The 22,029-nt window shown below is 42.7% G+C and overlaps 1 protein-coding gene and 3 non-coding genes across 4 annotated transcripts in view; 3 read left to right on the top strand and 1 right to left on the bottom strand.

The window, feature by feature from the left end:
• LOC116681309 (zinc finger protein 271-like) overlaps nucleotides 1-15,938 on the top strand; it is a gene marked incomplete at both ends in the record, with an annotated part of 76,983 nt that extends 61,045 nt beyond the window's left edge. Inside the window, one exon of the mRNA XM_032509598.1 lies at nucleotides 14,902-15,938. Within this exon, the coding sequence (XP_032365489.1) occupies nucleotides 14,902-15,938 (1,037 nt within the window). The remainder of the gene's footprint in view (nucleotides 1-14,901) is intronic.
• A 3,176-nt stretch (nucleotides 15,939-19,114) lies between these two features.
• trnaa-ugc (transfer RNA alanine (anticodon UGC)) lies at nucleotides 19,115-19,185 on the top strand. Its single transcript has one exon. It is a non-coding gene; the product is annotated as a tRNA-Ala (tRNA).
• Nucleotides 19,186-19,727: 542 nt separating this feature from the next.
• Nucleotides 19,728-19,799, top strand: trnaa-ugc (transfer RNA alanine (anticodon UGC)). The gene has a single exon. It is a non-coding gene; the product is annotated as a tRNA-Ala (tRNA).
• Nucleotides 19,800-21,495: 1,696 nt separating this feature from the next.
• On the bottom strand, nucleotides 21,496-21,569 carry trnat-agu (transfer RNA threonine (anticodon AGU)). The gene has a single exon. It is a non-coding gene; the product is annotated as a tRNA-Thr (tRNA).
• Between the last annotated feature and the right edge of the window lie 460 nt (nucleotides 21,570-22,029).

The raw sequence follows: 22,029 nt of genomic DNA, 5'->3' as shown, positions 1-22,029 counted from the left end.
GCTCTACAAGCGGACAAACACGATAGTCTGTGTTTTTCACAAGGTGTGTGCGGCCCTTTCACACAGAAATGGATCCTAAAGTGTCTGTATTTCTTTTACATTAAATGACCGATATACAGAAAACAACTTCATGACTGTCAGTGATGACTGGTTCACTTATTTTGGTCTTGCCAGTACACCAAGAAACTTTGGAGCAGGTTATCACATTTTATTGCTGATCGTATTTACCCTTATTTTACATCACACTGGGAAAATGTATTGTTTGGATTCACTCAACATAATGGAAAGCTTTATTCTGAGTATTACACAATAAATCTAATTATTATTTTAACCAAATTGTATCTGCATAAATCGAAGGTTTTGAAAAAGAAGCCAAGCTTTTTTGAGCTGGCTCTTAATCTTAAACAATACATTGCCTCCATTTCCACCTGTACGAACAAGAAAGCTGTCAGATCATATGACCTCTGTAAGCTTTACACAATATTTGTATGAAGTGTTTTCTTTTTTTTTTTTTTAGTAACCCCCTGGCTCTTTTAGAACATAGACTTCTGAGATGTACAGGAGATGGTTCTTTCTACTGTATGTCCATATTGTTCAATAAAATTTGAAAAAAAAAAAAAAAGAGGGTTTTATACACTATCAGGTTTCATGTAGTCCCACCATGTTTTGATCAGAACATGCAGGTCCTCACAAAGCAGTTCAGTCTTGTAAGTTTGAATTGATATGTACTATAGGGACTCATTTTGACATAAGATACAGTTTTAACAATAAAACAACACGTAGCCTATAAAAAAACAAAAAAACACTGCTGAACAGATTTGTTTTCATAAATCACATGTGTGAGCCTGCTGGCTCTGGGAGGCGGGGCTTAGCTCTGTTATTCATGAGGACTGGCTCCCATTGGATGTTCCTATCACGCTTTGAAAAGGGAACGTGATTGGCTACAACTGGCATGATTGGCGTGTTGATAGCCAATGAGAGCTGTTTCTAAGATGGCCGCTCAGAGAGATGACGCAGCGTATTGGCGCTCCACGGTGGGAGCGCTTGCTGGACGTCGGGGGCTGTCCCGGGGTGAAAACTAAACAGAAAAAGGCGGGGATAGTTTGATTGTGTAGGCAGCAACATGAGGAATACAAACATACCCAGCAACACGGTGCAGGGCGAGGAGACGGAACGAGGTCGGCACGTGAAGTTAGCAGCTAGTTAGCACGGACTCTACAGGACAATACTCCCAACCTGGATGAATTCTTTACACCTGGGGACACTTCCGGACTACAGGATTATTAACAAGCCAGGAAAGGACGGGCGGTGAAGCTTTAGGAGCGCCTACAGGTAGGGAAGCGGAATCATTTTCTCCTTCTTTTCTTCAGTATTATGAGCACTAAGATAATGAATAATGTTCCAGTAAAATGAATGGTTGAACTGCAGAGAATGGACCAATCAGACTGGAGAGGCTGTTCCGTTTCATAATGATAGACACTGGCCCAGCAGCACGAGGCTTTGAACGCACCTTTGTTCCTTTGATGTTGATCCGGTGTTATGTGCCTTCTGTTTTTTCCCCCTCCAGGGGCCTGTTGCACGAAACCAGGATAAGGGATTAATCCGGGATATTCAAGATATCCTGGATGAATTGAGCTTTGACTTGGTTGCACAAAACCAAGTCAAATTAAACCCAGCCAAGTAACCATGGAGATTAATTCTTTGCGGCTAGCCTGGTCCAGAGCGAGGCTAGACGCTAGCTTCTCCTCCTCGTTACTTTCCGTATTATATGTAGGGCTGCACGATTATGGCCAAAATGATTATCATGATTATTTTGATCAATATTTTGATCACGATTATTATCCGGATTATTTGTTGATTTTAACTTAAACAAAGTTAATTGTTATATAGGCTATTTATAACTGCTTTCACATCCATATTATGCCACATTCTTCTTATGTTTAAGTTATATGTTGTACATGTACATACATATGTACATATACAGCTGCAACACATGTTAATGAAAATTATCTGAAATAGCCTAGGATATATTCGTACTCACAGAGAGACGGCTGACTCATCATGAACGGGTCCACCAGGTTTTGTCTCAGACGCGGTTCCTCTACAAAGACAGGTTTGCCTCTCATGCTTAACAACATACAGCTGTGTTCATATCTCTGTTGCTGGGGAGCCTGTGTTAGTGAATGGGGGGGTGTGTGAGCCATGTAAGCTAACAGACGCTAACTAGCACCCTAGAGCCCTGTGAGCTAACACACACTAACTGTCACCCTAGAGCCCTGTGAGCTAACAGACAATAACTAGCACCGACTAGCACCGACTAGCACTGGTCACTACTGTTCTCTGAATAACACAGACGGGACTAAACGTTGTGATAACAGTTAAACCTTGAGACCGAAAGTATAATCGACTGCTATATGTGGAGTTTTCCTCCTGTTCCTCTGTCCTCTGTGACTGTCTCCATCTAGAAACTAAGCTGTGCCGTGCTGGGAACAACTTTGACTGGCTCATGATCAGACAGTGGTTTACGGAGGGGTAGATGGGCTTTTGCCAAAAAAACCTGGAGCGTTTTATGTAAATGCCTTGTTGCACCATCAAAACGTCTTTCTGAACTTTCCATTTTCACACAGGAACATCTGGAGATGTTCTGCTAAATGAAGTGTGGTTGGTCCAGGCTACTGTGCATGTAGCTTGTAGCTCCAGTTAATGACTTTTGGGCCTTACATTTTAGTAGTTCTTTCAGTCTGAATGCAGGAGATACTTGACACTTTGGAGTCTTACGGATTGGTTTCCTCATCAGCCCTTGTATTTTCTCCATTCAAACAGAAGATTTTAATCTAGTAAAACACGGTCAACTAGAATTCACTTACACCTTCCATTAGTTCTTCTAACCCTTGTATCATTATCTCTGCATGTCATCGTCCTCCAACCTCCACCTCCATAGGTCTACTAAGGGCACCTTCAGCAGACGGCAAGCTGGCGACCAGAGCAGGAAAGAAGGGCAAGAAGGAGGAGGAGGTGGAAGAGGAAGAAGAGGAGTATGTGGTGGAAAAGGTTTTGGACCGCAGAGTGGTGAAGGGAAGAGTAGAGTTTCTGCTGAAATGGAAGGGGTTCTCAGAGTAAGTATGAGTCTAGAATATTAATGCTTGGTGTTCTTGATCCTGAGATTGTGACAGGGCGCGTGGCGACCGTCACCGTAGCGCGGCGCTACTTAAACCTTCGGACTGGAACATTGACTTTTTAAGACTCTTATTGTGATATGCTAGTGTATGTGACGTGTTTTTGTTACCTTTTGTCGTAGTTAAATGCACCCATTAATCCATCCATTTCCATCGCCTTACAATAGTCACGTAGTTTACAAGTGCGCACATTTTAACATCTGAAAGCTACGATGATATACATGTTTAGGCCAAATACATTACTCTGTCTTTCTGTGTAAAACCTTATATTTCATTAACATTCCTTAGTTACAATAACCACACAACAATCCGTTCTTTGTCAATTTAACATCTGTTTATTTAACTTAAAGGTAATTACAGTCATGAACTAGCGTTCTGTGTCTTCTTACCGGCGTCTTCGGATGCGAGTGTTAAAGGGTGTTTGTTGTGTACACTGGGGATTTTAAAGGCGGGCGGACTTCCGGGGTTAACGGAAGCGACCCAGAATTAATTAATATATTATAAATGTTGTAAACCGTGGTAAAACTGTAGTGAGGTTAAGCGGGTTTTGTGACATTTATATTTCTGTATGTTCAATTACGTAGACTAAGGTCTTGGCTGATTTTAAAAGCCTTTTGGATGATTCCCGCCGGAGCCCCCCTGTAGAATGTGAGTAAATGGTTTGATCCAGTTCAGGGGTAACGCTATTTAAGGGGGTAATTCCAGTTGCTCGAGAGACCGGCATGATGTCAGACGTAAGTCTGTAGGGATCCTTTGACGTTGTCAATAACAGTCAATTTATATACAGCTGTACCTTTTCTGTTTGAAAGTTTTTGATTTTCATTAGTTTTTTTTCTTGATATTTTTGTATTTTGTATTTTGCCGTGCGGCCTTATTTTGGGATAAATAAAAATTATCCCATCTTCACCTTAACTGCATTCCTGACTCCTCATTTCCTGGTACTCATCCTTGCTGCAACCAACTGGCAACATCTACCCACAACATTTGGTGGCAGTGGTGGGATCTCCAGTGTCCGGGCAGCATGGTGTGAGACCAGATGGATGATCAGGATGGAGCTGCAGCAACCAGTGAAGGTTCGGTTTCGGGTGCCAGGCCAAAGTCGACAACGGCATCCCGTCTACCCACCCCTGGCGAGGATGAGAGGACCGACCGACTGGAGAAAGTGGTGCGAACAATGGTGGAGTCACAGCGCCGTCAGCAGGACCGGATGGAAGCGGAGGCACTTCGTCAGGAGCAGAGATGGAAAGGAGTGGGGCACCAGTTTAAGCAACTACAGCAGCTGGTGAGAAACGAGTCGACCGCAACGTCAGTTATGGGCTTGCCGCAGAGGGACTCGCTCGATTACCACCCTTCAGCAGCCTCCGATCCACTCCACAACCTGCCCTTTTTAGATGTGCCTACTCCTCAGCCACAGCCGGGACCACACTCAGCTCCCGGCCTGCAGAACTCACTCAACTCCACAACTCTAGGAATGTCTGTTCCTCAACATCTCCAGCAGGGTTGGAAACCCCCAAGGATGTCCCCCTATGAAGAGGATGAAGATATAGAGAACTATTTGACCACTTTTGAAAGACTCGCAGCAGCAAGTCAGTGTCCCCCTGAGACGTGGGCACTGTACCTCGTGCCTTTGTTACGAGGTAAAGCCAGAACTGCCTACGTAGCCAGGAGTTTTACAGACAGTCAAGATTACATGAAAGTGAAGCAAGCCATTCTTGACAAGTTCAACATCAGTACAGAGACCTACCGCCAACGTTTCCGGTCCAAGACCATCATGGAGGGAGAGACGGCAAAAGAATTACAAGCCCGGTTGAAGGACTTGATGGGGAGGTGGCTAGATCCAGAGTTGCTGACCAAGGAGGAGGTGTGTGACCGCATCGTGTTGGAACAGTTCCTGGGCATGCTGCACCCCGAACTTCAGGTGTGGGTGAAAGAGCGCACCCCTGCCACGTCGGCGCAAGCTGCAAACCTGGTGGAGACCTTCATGGCCGCCAGGCAAACCGGCAGAGGCTATCGTCTTGGCCTTCAACAGCAGGACGTGAGAAAGACTGACTCAGCAATCCAGCGATATCCGGAGAAGACATCCACTGGTAAGTCTGCGGGTGGTAGTGGTCGCGTGTTTAAGCCCTCCTATGTCCCCAGAACACCCAGTGTTCACCCTTCCTCAGAATTAGTACCCAGGGTAATAATATGTCATGGTTGCGGCCAGCCAGGTCACATTAGGCCCAATTGCCCAGTGAAGCAAATGTCAAATGCTAGAATATGTTATATTCCTGGCCATAGTAAGTACCTATCAGTAACCTCTGATGTTACCGTCCCTGTAAAGATACAAGGAAAGACAGTACAGGCTTTAGTAGACTCAGGCAGTAGTCAGTCTTTTGTTCGTAAGTCTTGTTTGAAGTCTTATCAGCCTGTGGGGAAAGTGATAGTCCGCTGTATACATGGTGATGAGTCTGAACACCAGACCAGCGAGGTTCTAGTGGAGATTAAGGGCCAGAAGTACTTGTTAACTGTAGGGATTTTAGATAAATGCCCGTATCCGGTTATTTTAGGCCAAGATGTCCCCATACTTGCAGAGCTTTTACAAAGTGTTAACACAGTTGACGCTTTTGTAACTACTAGAGCACAGGCTAAAAATGCTGCAGACTCTGATATTTGGCCTGAGTTGCCGTTTGAGAGTTGCCCTGGCGGTAAACCCAGAAAAACTAGAGCGGAAAAGCGTAGAGCTAAGGTGACGGGTACTGTGATAGAGGAAGATCTATCCTCCCCACATTTGGAGGACACTGAAATTCTTTGTGTTGACTTCCTGAAACTTCAGCAGACAGACCCCACTCTTGGCACTTGCTTTTCCTCTGCCAAGACTCCTGATGAGGCTAGTGAAGTCCTGAGGGAGGGAGATACATGTTTTATTGTCAACAATGAGAAACTGTACAGAGTGAGCACAGATACCGAGCAGTTAGTTGTTCCTGAGGCTCTCAGGGCCAAGGTGTTGCACTTAGGTCATAGTATTCCATGGTCAGGTCACCTAGGAAGGGAGAAGACAGAGCAGAGAATCCTGCGAAGATTCTATTGGCCAGGTTTCAGCAAAGACATAGCAGAGTACTGTAGGTCTTGCCCAGAGTGTCAATTATCTGCTCGCTCCAAGAGAGGCTTGAAAGCTCCCCTCATTAGTCTCCCTATTATGGATACACCTTTTAGTCGCATCGCGATGGATGTAGTTGGGCCCTTAGAGAGGAGCAGGACCGGGCACCGCTACATTTTAGTAATTTGTGATTATGCAACACGTTACCCAGAGGTTTTCCCCCTCAGAAACACTAAGGCTAGACAGGTAGCTAATAGCTTGCTACAGCTGTTTTCTCGTGTAGGGGTCCCCAAAGAAGTTTTAACCGATCAGGGAACTAACTTCATCGGTAAAACGATGAAGCAGGTGTACTCCTTGTTAGGGATTCGGGGCATTAAAACCACACCCTACCATCCGCAGACCGACGGCATGGTTGAAAGATTCAATCAGACCCTGAAGTCAATGCTGTGGAAATTTGTGTCAGAGTCAGGTGCTGACTGGGACCAGTGGCTTCCTTACCTGATGTTTGCATATCGAGAAGTCCCGCAGGCATCCACCGGGTTCTCTCCTTTCGAACTCTTGTTTGGACGAGAGGTGAGAGGCCCGCTTGACATCCTTCGCGAGAGTTGGGAGGGGGACGCTCCTCATCAACCAACTAACATTGTGAGTTATGTCCTGAAGATGCGAGAGAAGCTGGACCAGTTGAGCTCCAAGGCTCGCCAACACCTGACCCAGTCACAGGAGAGACAAAAGACGTGGTATGATCGGACAGCACGCAGGCGTACCCTTGTGTCCGGACAGGACGTGCTGCTGTTGTTGCCGTCATCTGAGAGCAGTCTGCTGGCGAAGTGGCAAGGCCCCTTTAAGGTTCTTCGCAAGGTCGGAGAGGTCACCTATGAGATTGCAACGCCGGGTCGACGCCGCTCCAAGCAGATCTTCCATGTGAACCTCCTAAAACAATGGCATGAAAGACATTCTTCTATCAAAGACCAGATGTGGGCACAGATTGTGGAGGAGGAAGAGGAACCGTCGGAGCAGTACTTCCCTACTGCGGGCGGCAAATCAACCTACCCCTCTGTTGACCACTTGACGAGTGAACAGCAGAAGGATCTGCTGTGTATCATCCCCAGAGGCCTGTTCAGGGATCAGCCAGGGCGTACGGACATCATCACCCACGACATTCGGCTGACTTCTCCAGGTCCTGTCCGGCAGACCTCCACCAGAGTACCGGCGCGACTGATCCCCGCGCTGAAACAAGAGGTGGCGGCGATGCTGAAGATGGGGGTGATTGTGAGTTCGCGCAGCGAGTGGTGCAGTCCAGTGGTCTTGGTGCCGAAGAAGGACGGTGGGCTCCGCTTCTGTGTTGACTTCTCAAAGCTGAATTCCATATCGGCTTTTGATCCTTATCCCATGCCACGAGTGGATGAACTGGTGGAGCGCCTAGGGAAGGCAAAGTTCCTCAGCACCTTGGATTTGTGTAAGGGGTACTGGCAGGTACCGCTTTCGCCCCAAGCCCAGGAGCTGACTGCCTTCAAAGCACCCTCCGGTTTGTACCAGTTCAGGGTTATGCCCTTCGGTCTGCATGGTGCAGCAGCAACTTTCCAGCGTCTCATGGACGAAGTGTTGAGAGGCGCTGAGGACTACGCCGCGGCATATATTGATGATGTCATCATCTACAGTTCATCGTGGGACGAACATCTTCGTCACCTGAGTGATATCTTCCGCCGGATTCATCGGGCCGGGTTGGTGGTGAACTCCAGCAAATGCCAGCTTGCCCGGTCTGAAGTGTGCTACCTGGGATATGTCCTAGGAGGTGGCACCATTCGTCCTCAGGTCGGCAAGGTGGACGCCATCCGCTGTTCCCAGCCTCCCTCAACCAAGAAGGGGGTGAGATCATTCCTGGGGTTGGTCGGCTGGTATCGACGCTTTATCCCAGACTTTTCCAGCCGTGCAGTTCCCCTGTCCAACCTCACCCGCAAAACCAGTCCCAACAAGGTGGTCTGGACTGCAGCCTGTGAGGAAGCCTTTCATGACCTCAAGGAGAGCTTGTGTCATGATCCTGTGTTGCAGAGCCCTGAATTCGCCTTGCCTTTCGTTGTGCAAACTGACGCTTCCGGCATTGGCCTGGGAGCAGTGTTGTTGCAGGGAGAGGGTGAGGACAGAAAGCCCATACAGTTTGTGAGTCGCAAACTGTTTCCCCGCGAGACGCGGTACTCCACCATTGAGAAGGAGTGCCTTGCCATCAAGTGGGCGTTGGACACTCTGAAGTATTACCTTATCGGCAAAGAGTTTGTCTTGGAGACAGACCACAGGCCATTGCAGTGGCTACATCGGATGCGTGATACCAATTCCAGAATCACGCGCTGGCACCTCTCCTTACAGCCGTATCGTTTTACGGTGAGGTACAGGGCTGGCAAGGACAATGTTGTTGCTGACTTTCTCTCGCGTCCTGTGATGGACCGGGACGCTCTCTCTTAAGGAGGGGGGTGTGTGACAGGGCGCGTGGCGACCGTCACCGTAGCGCGGCGCTACTTAAACCTTCGGACTGGAACATTGACTTTTTAAGACTCTTATTGTGATATGCTAGTGTATGTGACGTGTTTTTGTTACCTTTTGTCGTAGTTAAATGCACCCATTAATCCATCCATTTCCATCGCCTTACAATAGTCACGTAGTTTACAAGTGCGCACATTTTAACATCTGAAAGCTACGATGATATACATGTTTAGGCCAAATACATTACTCTGTCTTTCTGTGTAAAACCTTATATTTCATTAACATTCCTTAGTTACAATAACCACACAACAATCCGTTCTTTGTCAATTTAACATCTGTTTATTTAACTTAAAGGTAATTACAGTCATGAACTAGCGTTCTGTGTCTTCTTACCGGCGTCTTCGGATGCGAGTGTTAAAGGGTGTTTGTTGTGTACACCGGGGATTTTAAAGGCGGGCGGACTTCCGGGGTTAACGGAAGCGACCCAGAATTAATTAATATATTATAAATGTTGTAAACCGTGGTAAAACTGTAGTGAGGTTAAGCGGGTTTTGTGACATTTATATTTCTGTATGTTCAATTACGTAGACTAAGGTCTTGGCTGATTTAAAAGCCTTTTGGATGATTCCCGCCGGAGCCCCCCTGTAGAATGTGAGTAAATGGTTTAATCCAGTTCAGGGGTAACGCTATTTAAGGGGGTAATTCCAGTTGCTCGAGAGACCGGCATGATGTCAGACGTAAGTCTGTAGGGATCCTTTGACGTTGTCAATAACAGTCAATTTATATACAGCTGTATTTTTGTATTCAGTTTGTTATTTTACCTTTTTGACTCTTAAGTCTATTTCTTTTCTGTTTGAAAGTTTTTGATTTTCATTAGTTTTTTTTTCTTGATATTTTTGTATTTTGTATTTTGCCGTGCGGCCTTATTTTGGGATAAATAAAAATTATCCCATCTTCACCTTAACTGCATCCCTGACTCCTCATTTCCTGGTACTCATCCTTGCTGCAACCAACTGGCAACATCTACCCACAACAGAGATATATAATATATTTACATATTGCAAATAAGTGTCAGCATGGTATCATGCCCTCAAAGTTGAAGGTTTGGTATTTTGAAACTACGTTGCAGACCCACAAATTAAGGTTATTTCAAGATGGCAATAGAAAAAAGGAATAATAGGAATGATAATTAGCGTGAGAATGGATTGTCTAAAAACAAAGTGTGAGGAGATGTTCTTCTGTCTGCACTCACCTTTCCAGTGAGGAGAACACATGGGAGCCACAAGACAACCTGGACCTGGACCTTATCACCGAGTACTTGCAGAAAACCAAGGAGACAGAGGAGAAGAAGAAGAAGGATGGCAAGAGGAAAGGTGTCAGGGATGAGGAGGTGAGTGAAGGAAAGAGGGTACTCCAGACTGAAGAGTACCAGAAATCTAATCTCAATGTTAATGAATGCACACAGAGGGCTTCACAAATGTCTTTTAGGATTTATGTATTATACCATAATTCCTCAAAGAAAAAACGGTAGTCAATTAAACTGCGGCCCTCTGATAGTGGTCGGGGGGGGGGCACGGATAAATAAAGGCCGGGGGAAATCAGATTGGATAATCTCCTCGGTGCCTTTCACATAATGAGCAGTCAAGTTTATCGTAATGTACATTTCTACCAATTTAATTTAACAGATTCAATATATTGATGCTTTTCTTCTCATTGTATTTTTCTGGATCATGGTCTTCATGTAAAGTATTATTTTTTGTGATCACATTTTTTTTTTTATAATTAAGAAACAGAGTGAGAACCAATCCCCTGAGATGGAGAGGCTGATAACCCTTCAGATACTAGATCCAGCACTACCAAGTAGTATGTATAGTGCAGTATAAGAAATTACACATTAAAGAAATGAACAACCATTTAAAGAAAGGCAACATCAAAAAGAAAGGTCTTCAGCACTGATTTAAAAGAACTGAGAGTAGCAGCAGATCTGCAGGTTTCTGGGAGTTTGTCCAGTTATGAGGAGCATAGAAACTGAACGCAGACCTGTCCCAGATGACCTGAGAGGTCTGGGGGGTCATAGTGTAGTGGCAGATCAGAAATGTATTTTGGTCCTAAAACCGTTTAGTGATTTATAAACTAGAAAAAGTACTTTTAAATCAATTCTTTGAGACACAGGAAGCCAGTGTAAAGACTTCAGAACTGGAGACCTGTAAAGACCCCGTTACAGTGGTCAAGTCTACTGAAGAGGAAAGCATGGACCAGTTTTTCCAAATCCTGTTGACACATAAGTCCTTTAACCTTTGATATATTCTTGAGGTGATAGTAGGCTGACTTTGTAATTGTCTTAGTGTGGCTGTTAAAATTCAGGTCAGAGTCATGACTAAACCAAGATTTCTGGCTTTGTCTGTTGTTTTTAACATTGTTGTTTGAAGCTGAGCGCAGACATTTAATCGTTCATCTTTTGCTCCAAAAACAACCACCTCAGGTTTTCCTTCATTTAATTTCAGAAAGTTCAGGCACATCCATCCGTTAATTTGTTCAATGCACTTAGTCAGTTTTTGTATTGGACTATAGTCCCCTGGCGATAAGGTTATGTAAATTTGTGTGTCGTACGCATAACTATGGTAACTTATTTTGTTGTTTTCCATAATCTGAGCCAGTGGAAGCATGTAGATGTTAAACAGAAGAGGCCCCAGAACGGAGCCTTGGGGGTACTCCTCACGTCATATTTTTATAATCAGATGTACACTCACCGGCCACTTTATTAGGTACCCCATGCTAGTAACGGGTTGGACCCCCTTTTGCCTTCAGAACTGCCTCAATTCTTCGTGGCATAGATTCAACAAGGTGCTGGAAGCATTCCTCAGGGAGTTTGGTCCATATTGACATGATGGCATCACACAGTTGCCGCAGATTTGTCGGCTGCACATCCATGATGCGAATCTCCCGTTCCACCACATCCCAAAGATGCTCTATTGGATTGAGATCTGGTGACTGTGGAGGCCATTTGAGTACAGCGAACTCATTGTCATGTTCAAGAAACCAGTCTGTGATGATTCCAGCTTTATGACATGGCGCATCATCCTGCTGAAAGTAGCCATCAGAAGTTGGGTACATTATGGTCATAAAGGGATGGACATGGTCAGCAACAATACTCAGGTAGGCTGTGGCGTTGCAAAGATGCTCAATTGGTACCAAGGGGCCCAAAGAGTGCCAAGAAAATATTCCCCACACCATGACACCACCACCACCAGCCTGAACCGTTGATACAAGGCAGGATGGATCCATGCTTTCATGTTGTAGACGCCAAATTCTGACCCTACCATCCGACTGTCGCAGCAGAAATCGAGACTCATCAGACCAGGCAACGTTTTTCCAATCTTCTATTGTCCAATTTCGATGAGCTTGTGCAAATTGTAGTCTCAGTTTCCTGTTCTTAGCTGAAAGGAGTGGCACCCGATGTGGTCTTCTGCTGCTGTAGCCCATCTGCCTCAAAGTTCGACGTACTGTGCGTTCAGAGATGCTCTTCTGCCCACCTTGGTTGTAACGAGTGGTTATTTGAGTCACTGTTGCCCTTCTATCAGCTCGAACCAGTCTGGCCATTCTCCTCTGACCTCTGGCATCAACAAGGCATTTCCGCCCACAGAACTGCCGCTCACTGGGTGTTTTTTCTTTTTCGGACCATTCTCTGTAAACCCTAGAGATGGTTGTGCGTGAAAATCCCAGTAGATTAGCAGTTTCTGAAATACTCAGACCAGCCCTTCTGGCACCAACAATCATTCCACGTTCAATGTCACTCAAATCACCTTTCTTCCCCATACTGATGCTCGGTTTGAACTGCAGGAGATTCTCTTGACCATGTCTACATGCCTAAATGCACTGAGTTGCCGCCATGTGATTGGCTGCTTAGAAATTAAGTGTTAACGAGCAGTTGGACAGGTGTACCTAATAAAGTGGCCGGTGAGTGTATAATTACCTATTGACACAAAGTAATCCCTATTCTGTAAGTAGGATTCAAACCAGTTTAGTACTGAGCCAGAAAGTCCAACCCAGTTTTCCAATCAGTCTAGTAATATGTCATGGTCGACCGTGTCAAATGCAGAACTGAGATTAAGTAATACTGAGACTGAAATTTAGATACTATCTGTGATAAGGTGGATGTCATTAAATACTTTGACAAGAGCCGTCTCAGTGCTGTGGTGTGGTCGGAAACCAGACTGAAAGGTATCAAAACTGTTGTTCAGTGACAAGAAATGGTTGACTTGTTGATAAACCACTTTTCAATGATTATGTATCAAGTAATGCATCAGCCCAACGTAAACACAGACATGCTGTGAATGATGTTTCTGGTTTTACTTTGCTCGCTTCACCATAGAGCCTTACTAACTCACTCACTCTGTCTGTCTGTTGCTAGAGAAACGGAGATCAATGGACACGTACAGTATGTATTTTTCAGATCACATGAGCCATTCATTAATTAAATATGTAGCGTCCCCTAATGGCCGATATTCAACAGATTTGTTTCAGGCAGATTGGTCACAAAACCCCGGACAAAAAAGTATGTTTTGCACATTTCACGATTTTTGTAAAAGAAATCCCAACCCCAAGTAGATCCAGACAAACCTTTTGCGTATCTCGTCAATATTAAATCCTATCAACAGAAACGAGTGACGCTACTGAGAAGTAGTTAAACTAGTATTGTTACTGCCCAATAATCTTCAGCATAAGGCAACGTGACCTCTTCGAGCATTCTGATGTATTGAAACTGATTTACGATCCCTGGTTTGTGATAAACAGGCCCAACACCACAGTATGAGAAACATCCCATAACCACCATGCTTTACTGTCTTCACAGTGGACTGGGGCTTGATTTCAGTGCAGGGGGGTCGGAGGACAAACTGTCTGCGTCTCCTAGACCCAAAAAGAACAGTTTCCCTCTCATCAGTCCCCAGAATGTAGCTCCATTTCTCTGTTGACCAGTCAATGTTTCCTTTGGTTGTTTCCCACGTCGTTCAGGCGTTGGATGCCATTTCAAGGCATTTGAAATAATTTTGGCAGAGCAGCTTATAATCTTCTGCACTTCTTTATATGTTTTCCCCCTCTCATATCAACTTTTTATCAAAGTCCTCTGTTCCTCAGAGCAATGTCTGGAACGAGCCATTTTGCTGAGTATTTCAGCGTGAAATGCACTATAACCAGCATGCACAACATGTTCTTCCTTCCTTCCTTAAATATGTATATATACAGTATATAGATTAAATATGGGCCATAACTGACACCTGTTTCTTCACAGAACAATTAGCTCACTAATTGAACACAACACTGCTATTATTATGAACATGCTCCTTTCAATTACAGATTAAATTCCACAGAATGAGCAGCATGCATGTCATGACTGTTGGTTTGGCTTGTGTTTGTCAGAGGCGTCAGTGATGCTCAGCAGTTTTATTCCAGAGCACAGCAGAAAGCTCTGCTGAGCTTCAGAAATGCTTGAGGAAATATAGCTTGTGTGGACAATACCACATTACACTACCATATTACTTACTTACAAAATAATGCTGGCTATACATGTTTGATTTAGCAAAAACAACAACCTAAAACAAAAGTTCAAAGGTAAACTGGTGCCCCTCATTGCTAATGCCTATCAGGAACAATGGTTCCAATTTACTTTACTGGAGTAGAGCTGTTCCAGCAACATGGAGACAACACGGTAACCCCTACAGATACCAGTGAGAGCTAAAAATCTGTGGGATAATGTTACAGCTAATGGCTGGCAACAAAATGGAGGCCCCACATACATTTATAAAAACTAGTTTATTTATCACAAACTAACCAACACTGGATGTTACATTTCCCATAATGCAACTCCATAATAGTGCTTCAATTTCAATTCAATTTTATTTATAGTATCAATTTAAAAAAAAAACTCATAAAAAACATAAGGACTCTGGGGAGTGACTAGTGATGTTGGCAGATAATTAAGAAAAGTAATGCGTCAGTCAAACAATGTTCCATAGACATGCTCTAAATGTTGTTTCTAGTTTAAGATAGAGCTCTACAGCATGGCACCTCACTAACTCACTCTCTTGGTTTTTCTCTGTTGATAGAAACGGAGAGGAAGAGGAGTCAAACGTCACCGCTGTCAGCAGTGTGACAAATCCTTCACATCATCAGGATATTTAAAGATTCATCAGAGAGTTCACACTGGAGAGAAGCCGTACAGCTGTGATCAATGTGGGGCATTTTTCACACAACAGAGTGCCCTGAAAAGACATCGACGCATTCACACTGGAGAAAAGCCGGACAGCTGTGATCAATGTGGGGAAACATTTTCTCAGAGTAGTAACCTTAAAACTCACCAGCGCATTCACACTGGAGAGAAGCCGTACAGCTGTGAACAATGTGGAAATACCTTTTCCCATAGTAGTCACCTTAAAACTCACCAGCGCATTCACACTGGAGAGAAGCCGTACTGGTGTGAACAATGTGGGGAAACGTTTTCTAATAGTGGTAACCTTAAAACTCACCAGCGTATTCACACTGGAGAGAAGCCGTACTGGTGTGAACAATGTGGGGAAACTTTTTCTCAGAGTAGTAGCCTTAAAACTCACCAGCGTATTCACACCGGAGAGAAGCCGTACTGGTGTGAACAATGTGGGGAAACGTTTTCTAATAGTGGTAACCTTAAAAAACACCAGCGCATTCACACTGGAGAGAAGCCGTACAGCTGTGAACAATGTGGGGAAACGTTTTCTCATAGTGGTAACCTTAAAACTCACCAGCGTATTCACACCGGAGAGAAGCCGTACTGGTGTGAACAATGTGGGGAAACGTTTTCTAATAGTGGTAACCTTAAAAAACACCAGCGCATTCACACTGGAGAGAAGCCGTACAGCTGTGAACGATGTGGGGAAACCTTTTCTAATAGTAGTTCCCTTAAAACTCACCAGCGCATTCACACTGGAGAGAAGCCGTACTGGTGTGAACAATGTGGGGAAACCTTTTCTCAGCATGGTAACCTTAAAAGACACCAGCGCATTCACACTGGAGAGAAGCCGTGCTGGTGTGAACAATGTGGGAAAACCTTTTCCAACAGTAGTCACCTTAAAACTCACCAGCGCATTCACACTGGAGAGAAGCCGTACTGGTGTGAACAATGTGGGAAAACCTTTTCTCAGAGTAGTAGCCTTAAAAGACACCAGCGCATTCACACTGCCTCGTTGTGAACATGTTTCAGAGCCAAGCTTTTTCCTCCTCCTCATGCCCTGATAGCTGTGTTGTTATATTCTGATCTTCTCTCCACATTGAAGGCTGACCAGCAGTAACTTTATCTTTTGATCAACGTGTATGTTATTGTGGATCAGCTGGACTGTTTTCTGCCTGTCCTCAGAACCCTTTACCATTTAGGGACCAGAATCGGTGCCTGAACCCATCCTTTTAAAAATATTTTTTAAATGTATATATCTTTTTTTTTAAACGAGCACAAAAAGACAGCAACATTTAAGAACGTCTTCTTTATTACTATATGGCCTAAATTAAATGAAAAAAAAGAGAATATTTCTCCAGTAAATTGCTGCTAAATGACAAAAACAACCACTAGATGGAAAAGGCAGCCCTGGTGTTTCAGTAGCACCAAAATGAGGCCCCGAAAACCCCGTTACTATTCGGTCTGATAGATACCGGGTGTTAAGGCACCGGTGCCGTACTAGAACCAAGTTTCGGTACCCAACCCTAACCACAATGTACCCCCAGTAGGAAGGAGAAGGCCCAAAGGAGAAACATTAAGACGTTTACAGATGTTTTGGTTGGAAAACATAGACATGTTTGAAACTTTTTTTTATTTAGTAAAAACTTTCTTCTCATCTCAAGAAACATACATTTTTTTTCGGGCTGACAGGAAGTCATTGTAATCATTTTAGGAATACATTTTTGTCACCCTTATATATTTCTAAACTCCAAAAAGTTGGTAAAAACTCTAACCTTTGAGCATTGTGAGTTTAATTAGAGCAAATTCAATATTTGTTTAAATTGGTCCTCTCATCATTACCAACATACTAGAAGTCGGCTATTTTTAATTGTACGCTCTCAAGTTATTGTTTTGTAGTTTAACATGTTTTCCTACTTTGTGGAATTTCATTTAATAATCTTTGTCTGACATTTCATATTTTCTGTGACTAAATGTGGTTTTAAATCTGCTGAGGTTTGTTCAGACTGAAAGTAAAGACACTGATGATGTCATACAAAATCAGAAAATAGAAAGCAAACAGCTGATTTATCCATCTGACTTGTAAAATAACGTCAATGAATAAGATGTTTTAAATGTTTAGCAATGTGGAACAATTAAATACAAAATAAAAGAAATTAAACGAGGCCTCATGCTGATTATTTGTGACTTGATTTGGTGGATTTATCCTTCCTGCCGTTTTTGTGTTTAAACTCCTTGATAAGAGAACGTTTCCATCCACTAAAAGTGTGTGAAAGACTCAGATTATTATTAAGTGTGTGACAACATTATGGGATGGATCCCTACAGAGAAAGACCTTTTAGATAGAAAAATGAAGGTGATTTTCTTACTAAACCAAGTGATATAGCAAATTGTGTCAATGATTATTTCATAAATAAAATAAATAATCTTAAAAATACTACACAGCTACACAACACGGATTTGTCAAAAACATTGATAAATAAGATCATGGAAAGTAAAACGTAGCTTCTGATGAATTGTAAAACATACCACCTGGTGTGGACTATCTTGAATATAAGTGTATTAAGCCAATAGTTTCAATCATTGTTCCTACTATTGCTCATATAATTAATATGTGTTTTATGGAAAATATATGTCTGCAAGCATGGAAGATATGTAAAGTTGTGCCAATACCAAAGAATAAGAAAATGCCTTTCTCTGGATCAAACAGTAGACCAATAAGCTTATTATCAATTCTCTGTAAAATAATGGAAAGAATTGTTTATGAACAGATTCATTTTTATTTTTTAAATAATTTAATTACAGTTTTTCAGCTTGCATACATACAGAGAAAAATAATAGGTGTTGTGATGCTTGATTTTACTGCAGCGTTTGATATAATTGACCACAACTTACTGTTAAAAAAACTAGAATATTATGGTTTTTCACAAACCGCATTATTATGGATGGAAAGTTATTTGACTGATAGGAGACAATTGGTTTACTTTAATGGAAGTTTTTCAGGCTTGTGGAACATGGAGTGCCTCAAGGAAGTTGTCTCGGGCCACTCCTCTACACAATCTTTACTAACGATTTACCATCTGTTTACTAAACTACAGAGAGAGTTACAGTTAGTGGTGGACTGGATCAGAAGTAACAAACTGATCTCAATGGATCTAAAACTACCATTTTAGTGGTTGGAACTCATGTTTTTAATGTTCCAAACCGAAACTTGAACTCAGTATAGAGAAAACTTCTGTAGAGCAAAAAGAAGAGGCTAAACTCCTGGGTGTGATAATTGAATATAGATTGTGTTGGGACAAACATGTTCAAAAACTGTTAACTAAAATGGGCAACACCTGTTCCGTTATTAAAAGGTGTGCAAACATCTTCACACCACAGATACGTTAAGAAGTTTTTCAGGTTTTGTTTTTTTCACATGTGGATTACTGTTCAGTGGTGTGGTCCAGCACTTCAGCAATTAATATGAAAAAATGACAAGTGATTCAGAATAAAGCTGCACATGTGGCTCTCTTGTGTGGGTTTAGATAAAATGTTGATAACATGCATGAACAACTCTCATGGCTTAAAGTTAAAAATAGATTTGTGTATTTGTTAATGTTTTTTTCATAATGTTATAACAAACAAAACACCTTTTATTTCAAACAGAAAACTATCCTTTAGTACTGCTACACATCATTATCCAACGAGGCGTGCAGTAGAAGGGAGTTTTATTTTACCTAAAGTGAAAACTAAATCAATTTAGCGTTCTGTCGGGTACAGAGCGATGTGTGAATGGAACTCTCTCCCAACGACTATCAAACACAACTCTCAGTATGGCTTTAAAAAATCACTTAAGACATATATATTTCAAAGGAATTAAATATGTAATTTAAAATTAGTTTGTTATAGGGCTTTTGTTATCTTATTTCTTAAATTGATTTATCTATTCGGAGTAGTGTCTTTTATTTTATTTCTTGTATAAATTGCGTTAACTTTAAGATTTAATCATGGTTAGTATTTTCTAATTTATGTCTGAGTGTGTGTGTAATGAAATGTCATAAAGAGTATTGTCAAAGAAAGGATTGTAGGACCCCAGGAAGAAAAGCTTTTAGTTCATGCTGAAGCTAATGGGGATCCAAATAAAACAAACAAGTTTACTTCAACATTTTTCCCGGGTAGGGGTTTCTGTAGAAATATTCAGGGGATGTAGCTCAGTGGTAGAGCGCATGCTTTGCATGTATGAGGCCCTGGTTCAATCCCCGGCATCTCCAACAAGAGTTCTGTTACAACAGTCTGTAAAAGAGCTGTAAAACCTCTTATTCTGAAAGACAAAAGTATTAAAAGGCAATCTCCTTGTGTTCATGGTAATTAATGCAAAAATCAGTCTCAATGACCAGATGTGTTGCAAGATTTGCAGTGAACAGTGCATTGTCCTAATGGGATCAAATAAAACAAACAAACAAAATGCATTAGCAATTTTGCATCAAGGAAATGTGATCAGTCAGTGACTAGAAGGGCAATGTTCAAGTAGTTTGTTTGGCATGTGGTGTTTTTATGGCAACACTGCCAGATTGAGCTGTCTGATTATATTGAACAACAGACTACTTTTGACGCAAAACATTTTACAAAAATTGGAAATTGAATTTTGGTAAAAAGGAAATGCAGCTTAGATTTGTCACTGACTTGAAAGGCTATGGTCAGGTAGATTGTCATGGGGTCTTTTCATGGCTCCACTGACCGATTCAGTTTTCCGATAGCGTTCTTCTCTTATTCAGTGATCTTAGAAAAAGTAAAAGAATTTTGGAAACATTCAGGGGATGTAGCTCAGTGGTAGAGCGCATGCTTTGCATGTATGAGGACCTGGGTTCAATCCCCAGCATCTCCAGCAGGTATTCCTTGTCCAGTCTGTCAAAGAGCTGCAGAAGCTCTTATTCTGAAAGAGAAAATGAAACAATGCAGCGAGTATTAAAAGGCCATAAAGTGGATGATTAACTTATCAAGTGTCTAAAAACTTGGTGCACTTTACCCATGTCCTGCTTTACTCAACTATTGAAAAGGATTAGTGCATATTTGAATAGCACAGTGTTGTGGGTTGTAGTGATCTCCTTGCATTTATGGTAATTAATGCAAAATCAGTCTCAATGCCCAGATGTGTATCAAGATTTGCAGTGAACATGGCATTGCCCATTGATGGTGGTGAGCATAGCTGCCTTCCAAGCGGTTGACCTGGGTTTGATTCCCAGCCATTGCATTAGTTTTCATTGTGTGGTTACTTGCTTTATTTGTGAAGATTAGCCAGAAAGGTTACTCGCCCAACCCAATTTGATAAAATATTAGATCTCTGTTATGGTACAAATAAGGGAGCATATCAATCAATCAAGCTGCCTCCACGAGGATCCACAGACACAGGAAGTGAACTACGATTTGCACTCTGACCATGTCTGGTAACTACTAATAACCAATCAAAAAGTTTATGTTGTTTATGTTAAGTTCCGTTGTGGCAGAGCGGTTAAGACAATGGACTAGAAATCCATTGAGGTCTCCCCGTGCAGGTTTGAATCCTGCCGACAACAAGAGGTGTTATTATATTTATTATATTATGCAATGAGCATTGCAGAGATTTCACTTCAGACACTTGCAGCAACAGATGCATTGTTAAACATCAACAAACAGTACATAGACTTAATTTGAAACAAAGCACAGTAACTAGCAGAGGATGGTTTCAATCCATCGACCTCTGGGTTATGGGCCCAGCACGCTTCCGCTGCGCCACTCTGCTCCATTTTTTCAGGCCTTCAGGTTTGGGAACCTGTGGCAACCAAGGTTCCAACAGCTTACGGGTAGTAAAGTTAAACATTTGGTAGACTTTACAACTATCTTTTTAGTGAGCTTCCTGATTACTCACACATTGATTATTCACATGTAACACTTGTGATTGGCTGGTATTTTAAAACAGGGCATTGTGAGTACAGCTATAAACATCAGTAAGGAGTCTACCAAGTTGCCTCTTATCATTTTAGTTTTGACACCCAGTGAGGCTTACCGCGATGGTTTGGACTGGGTCCACTAGGGTTTTCGGCTGCTCTTGTAATTGTCAGCCCAAATATATGGGCGTTCATGGAGACATGGAAGAAAGTCACTAGGGTGGCAATGTGCTTGACATAGGCCATACATTGCGCGGGATGTTAATGGCATCTTATTGACCTTGACCAATGTTTCTGTCCACAATGTCCATGAATCCAGAAATGTCCCTGCCATGAATCCAGAAATGCCCTGCCAGATGGGAAATAAAGATAACTGTCTTCATGGTCATTACTGTGTCCACATTGAGTCCATTGTCGGCATCCATATAGTCTTCAATTGAAAGCTGTAAAGGGGGGTTCTAATAGAATTGACAGCTGTGATACTACTGGATTCAGAATGCAGTATACTCACTGCAGAAACACAAGTTCAAATTTCAGTGATACCTAATTTTTATGGTGATTACGAGACTGAATGCAAAGTGACCTGTTTAATGGGTAGCAGGGGGATTGGGTGGACATGATGAGGGGATGCAAACAGAGGTAATCTCTGCAACAACAAGGTGCTGCTGGGATTTGAACCCAGGATCTCCTGTTTACTAGACAGGCACTTTAACCAACTAAGCCACAGCACCTCCATTATTGGGTGTAATGTTAAGACTTAATTTCTCTTTTACCTTGAATAAGCTAAACATACAGTATACTGACTGGCAGTATTGGGAGTAACGTGTTACAAAAGTAACGCAAATAAAGTAATGTATTCCTTTTTGCTTTAACAAAGTAATATAACTCATTACCAATTACATTTCAGTAATATTATACTTGTTAAAACAACAAGAAACACAAACATTAAAGTAGAGCCAGTGAAGCTCGGTCCACCAGGTGGACCAGTTACCATTTGAACCAGACTGGAGTGGACGCTTCAGGGCCCAGCACGAATCGTGGAGCAACAGCTACGGCCACAACAGTGCCTTCTGACGTCCACTGTTCCCTCCAACATGGAGCTCTTCCAAAACTTTGAGAAGCTCTAGCAGCTGGATGTGCTGCAATACAAAAATGAGCTGGTGACCAGGTCCAGATGCCTCCTGGGGGCCT

This window comes from Etheostoma spectabile, unplaced genomic scaffold (assembly GCF_008692095.1).
Source record: "Etheostoma spectabile isolate EspeVRDwgs_2016 unplaced genomic scaffold, UIUC_Espe_1.0 scaffold00018611, whole genome shotgun sequence".
In the NCBI taxonomy this organism is placed as follows: domain Eukaryota; kingdom Metazoa; phylum Chordata; class Actinopteri; order Perciformes; family Percidae; genus Etheostoma; species Etheostoma spectabile.
The sequence above is the reverse complement of the archived record's forward strand: the minus strand, read 5'-3'. Positions and strand labels throughout refer to the sequence as shown.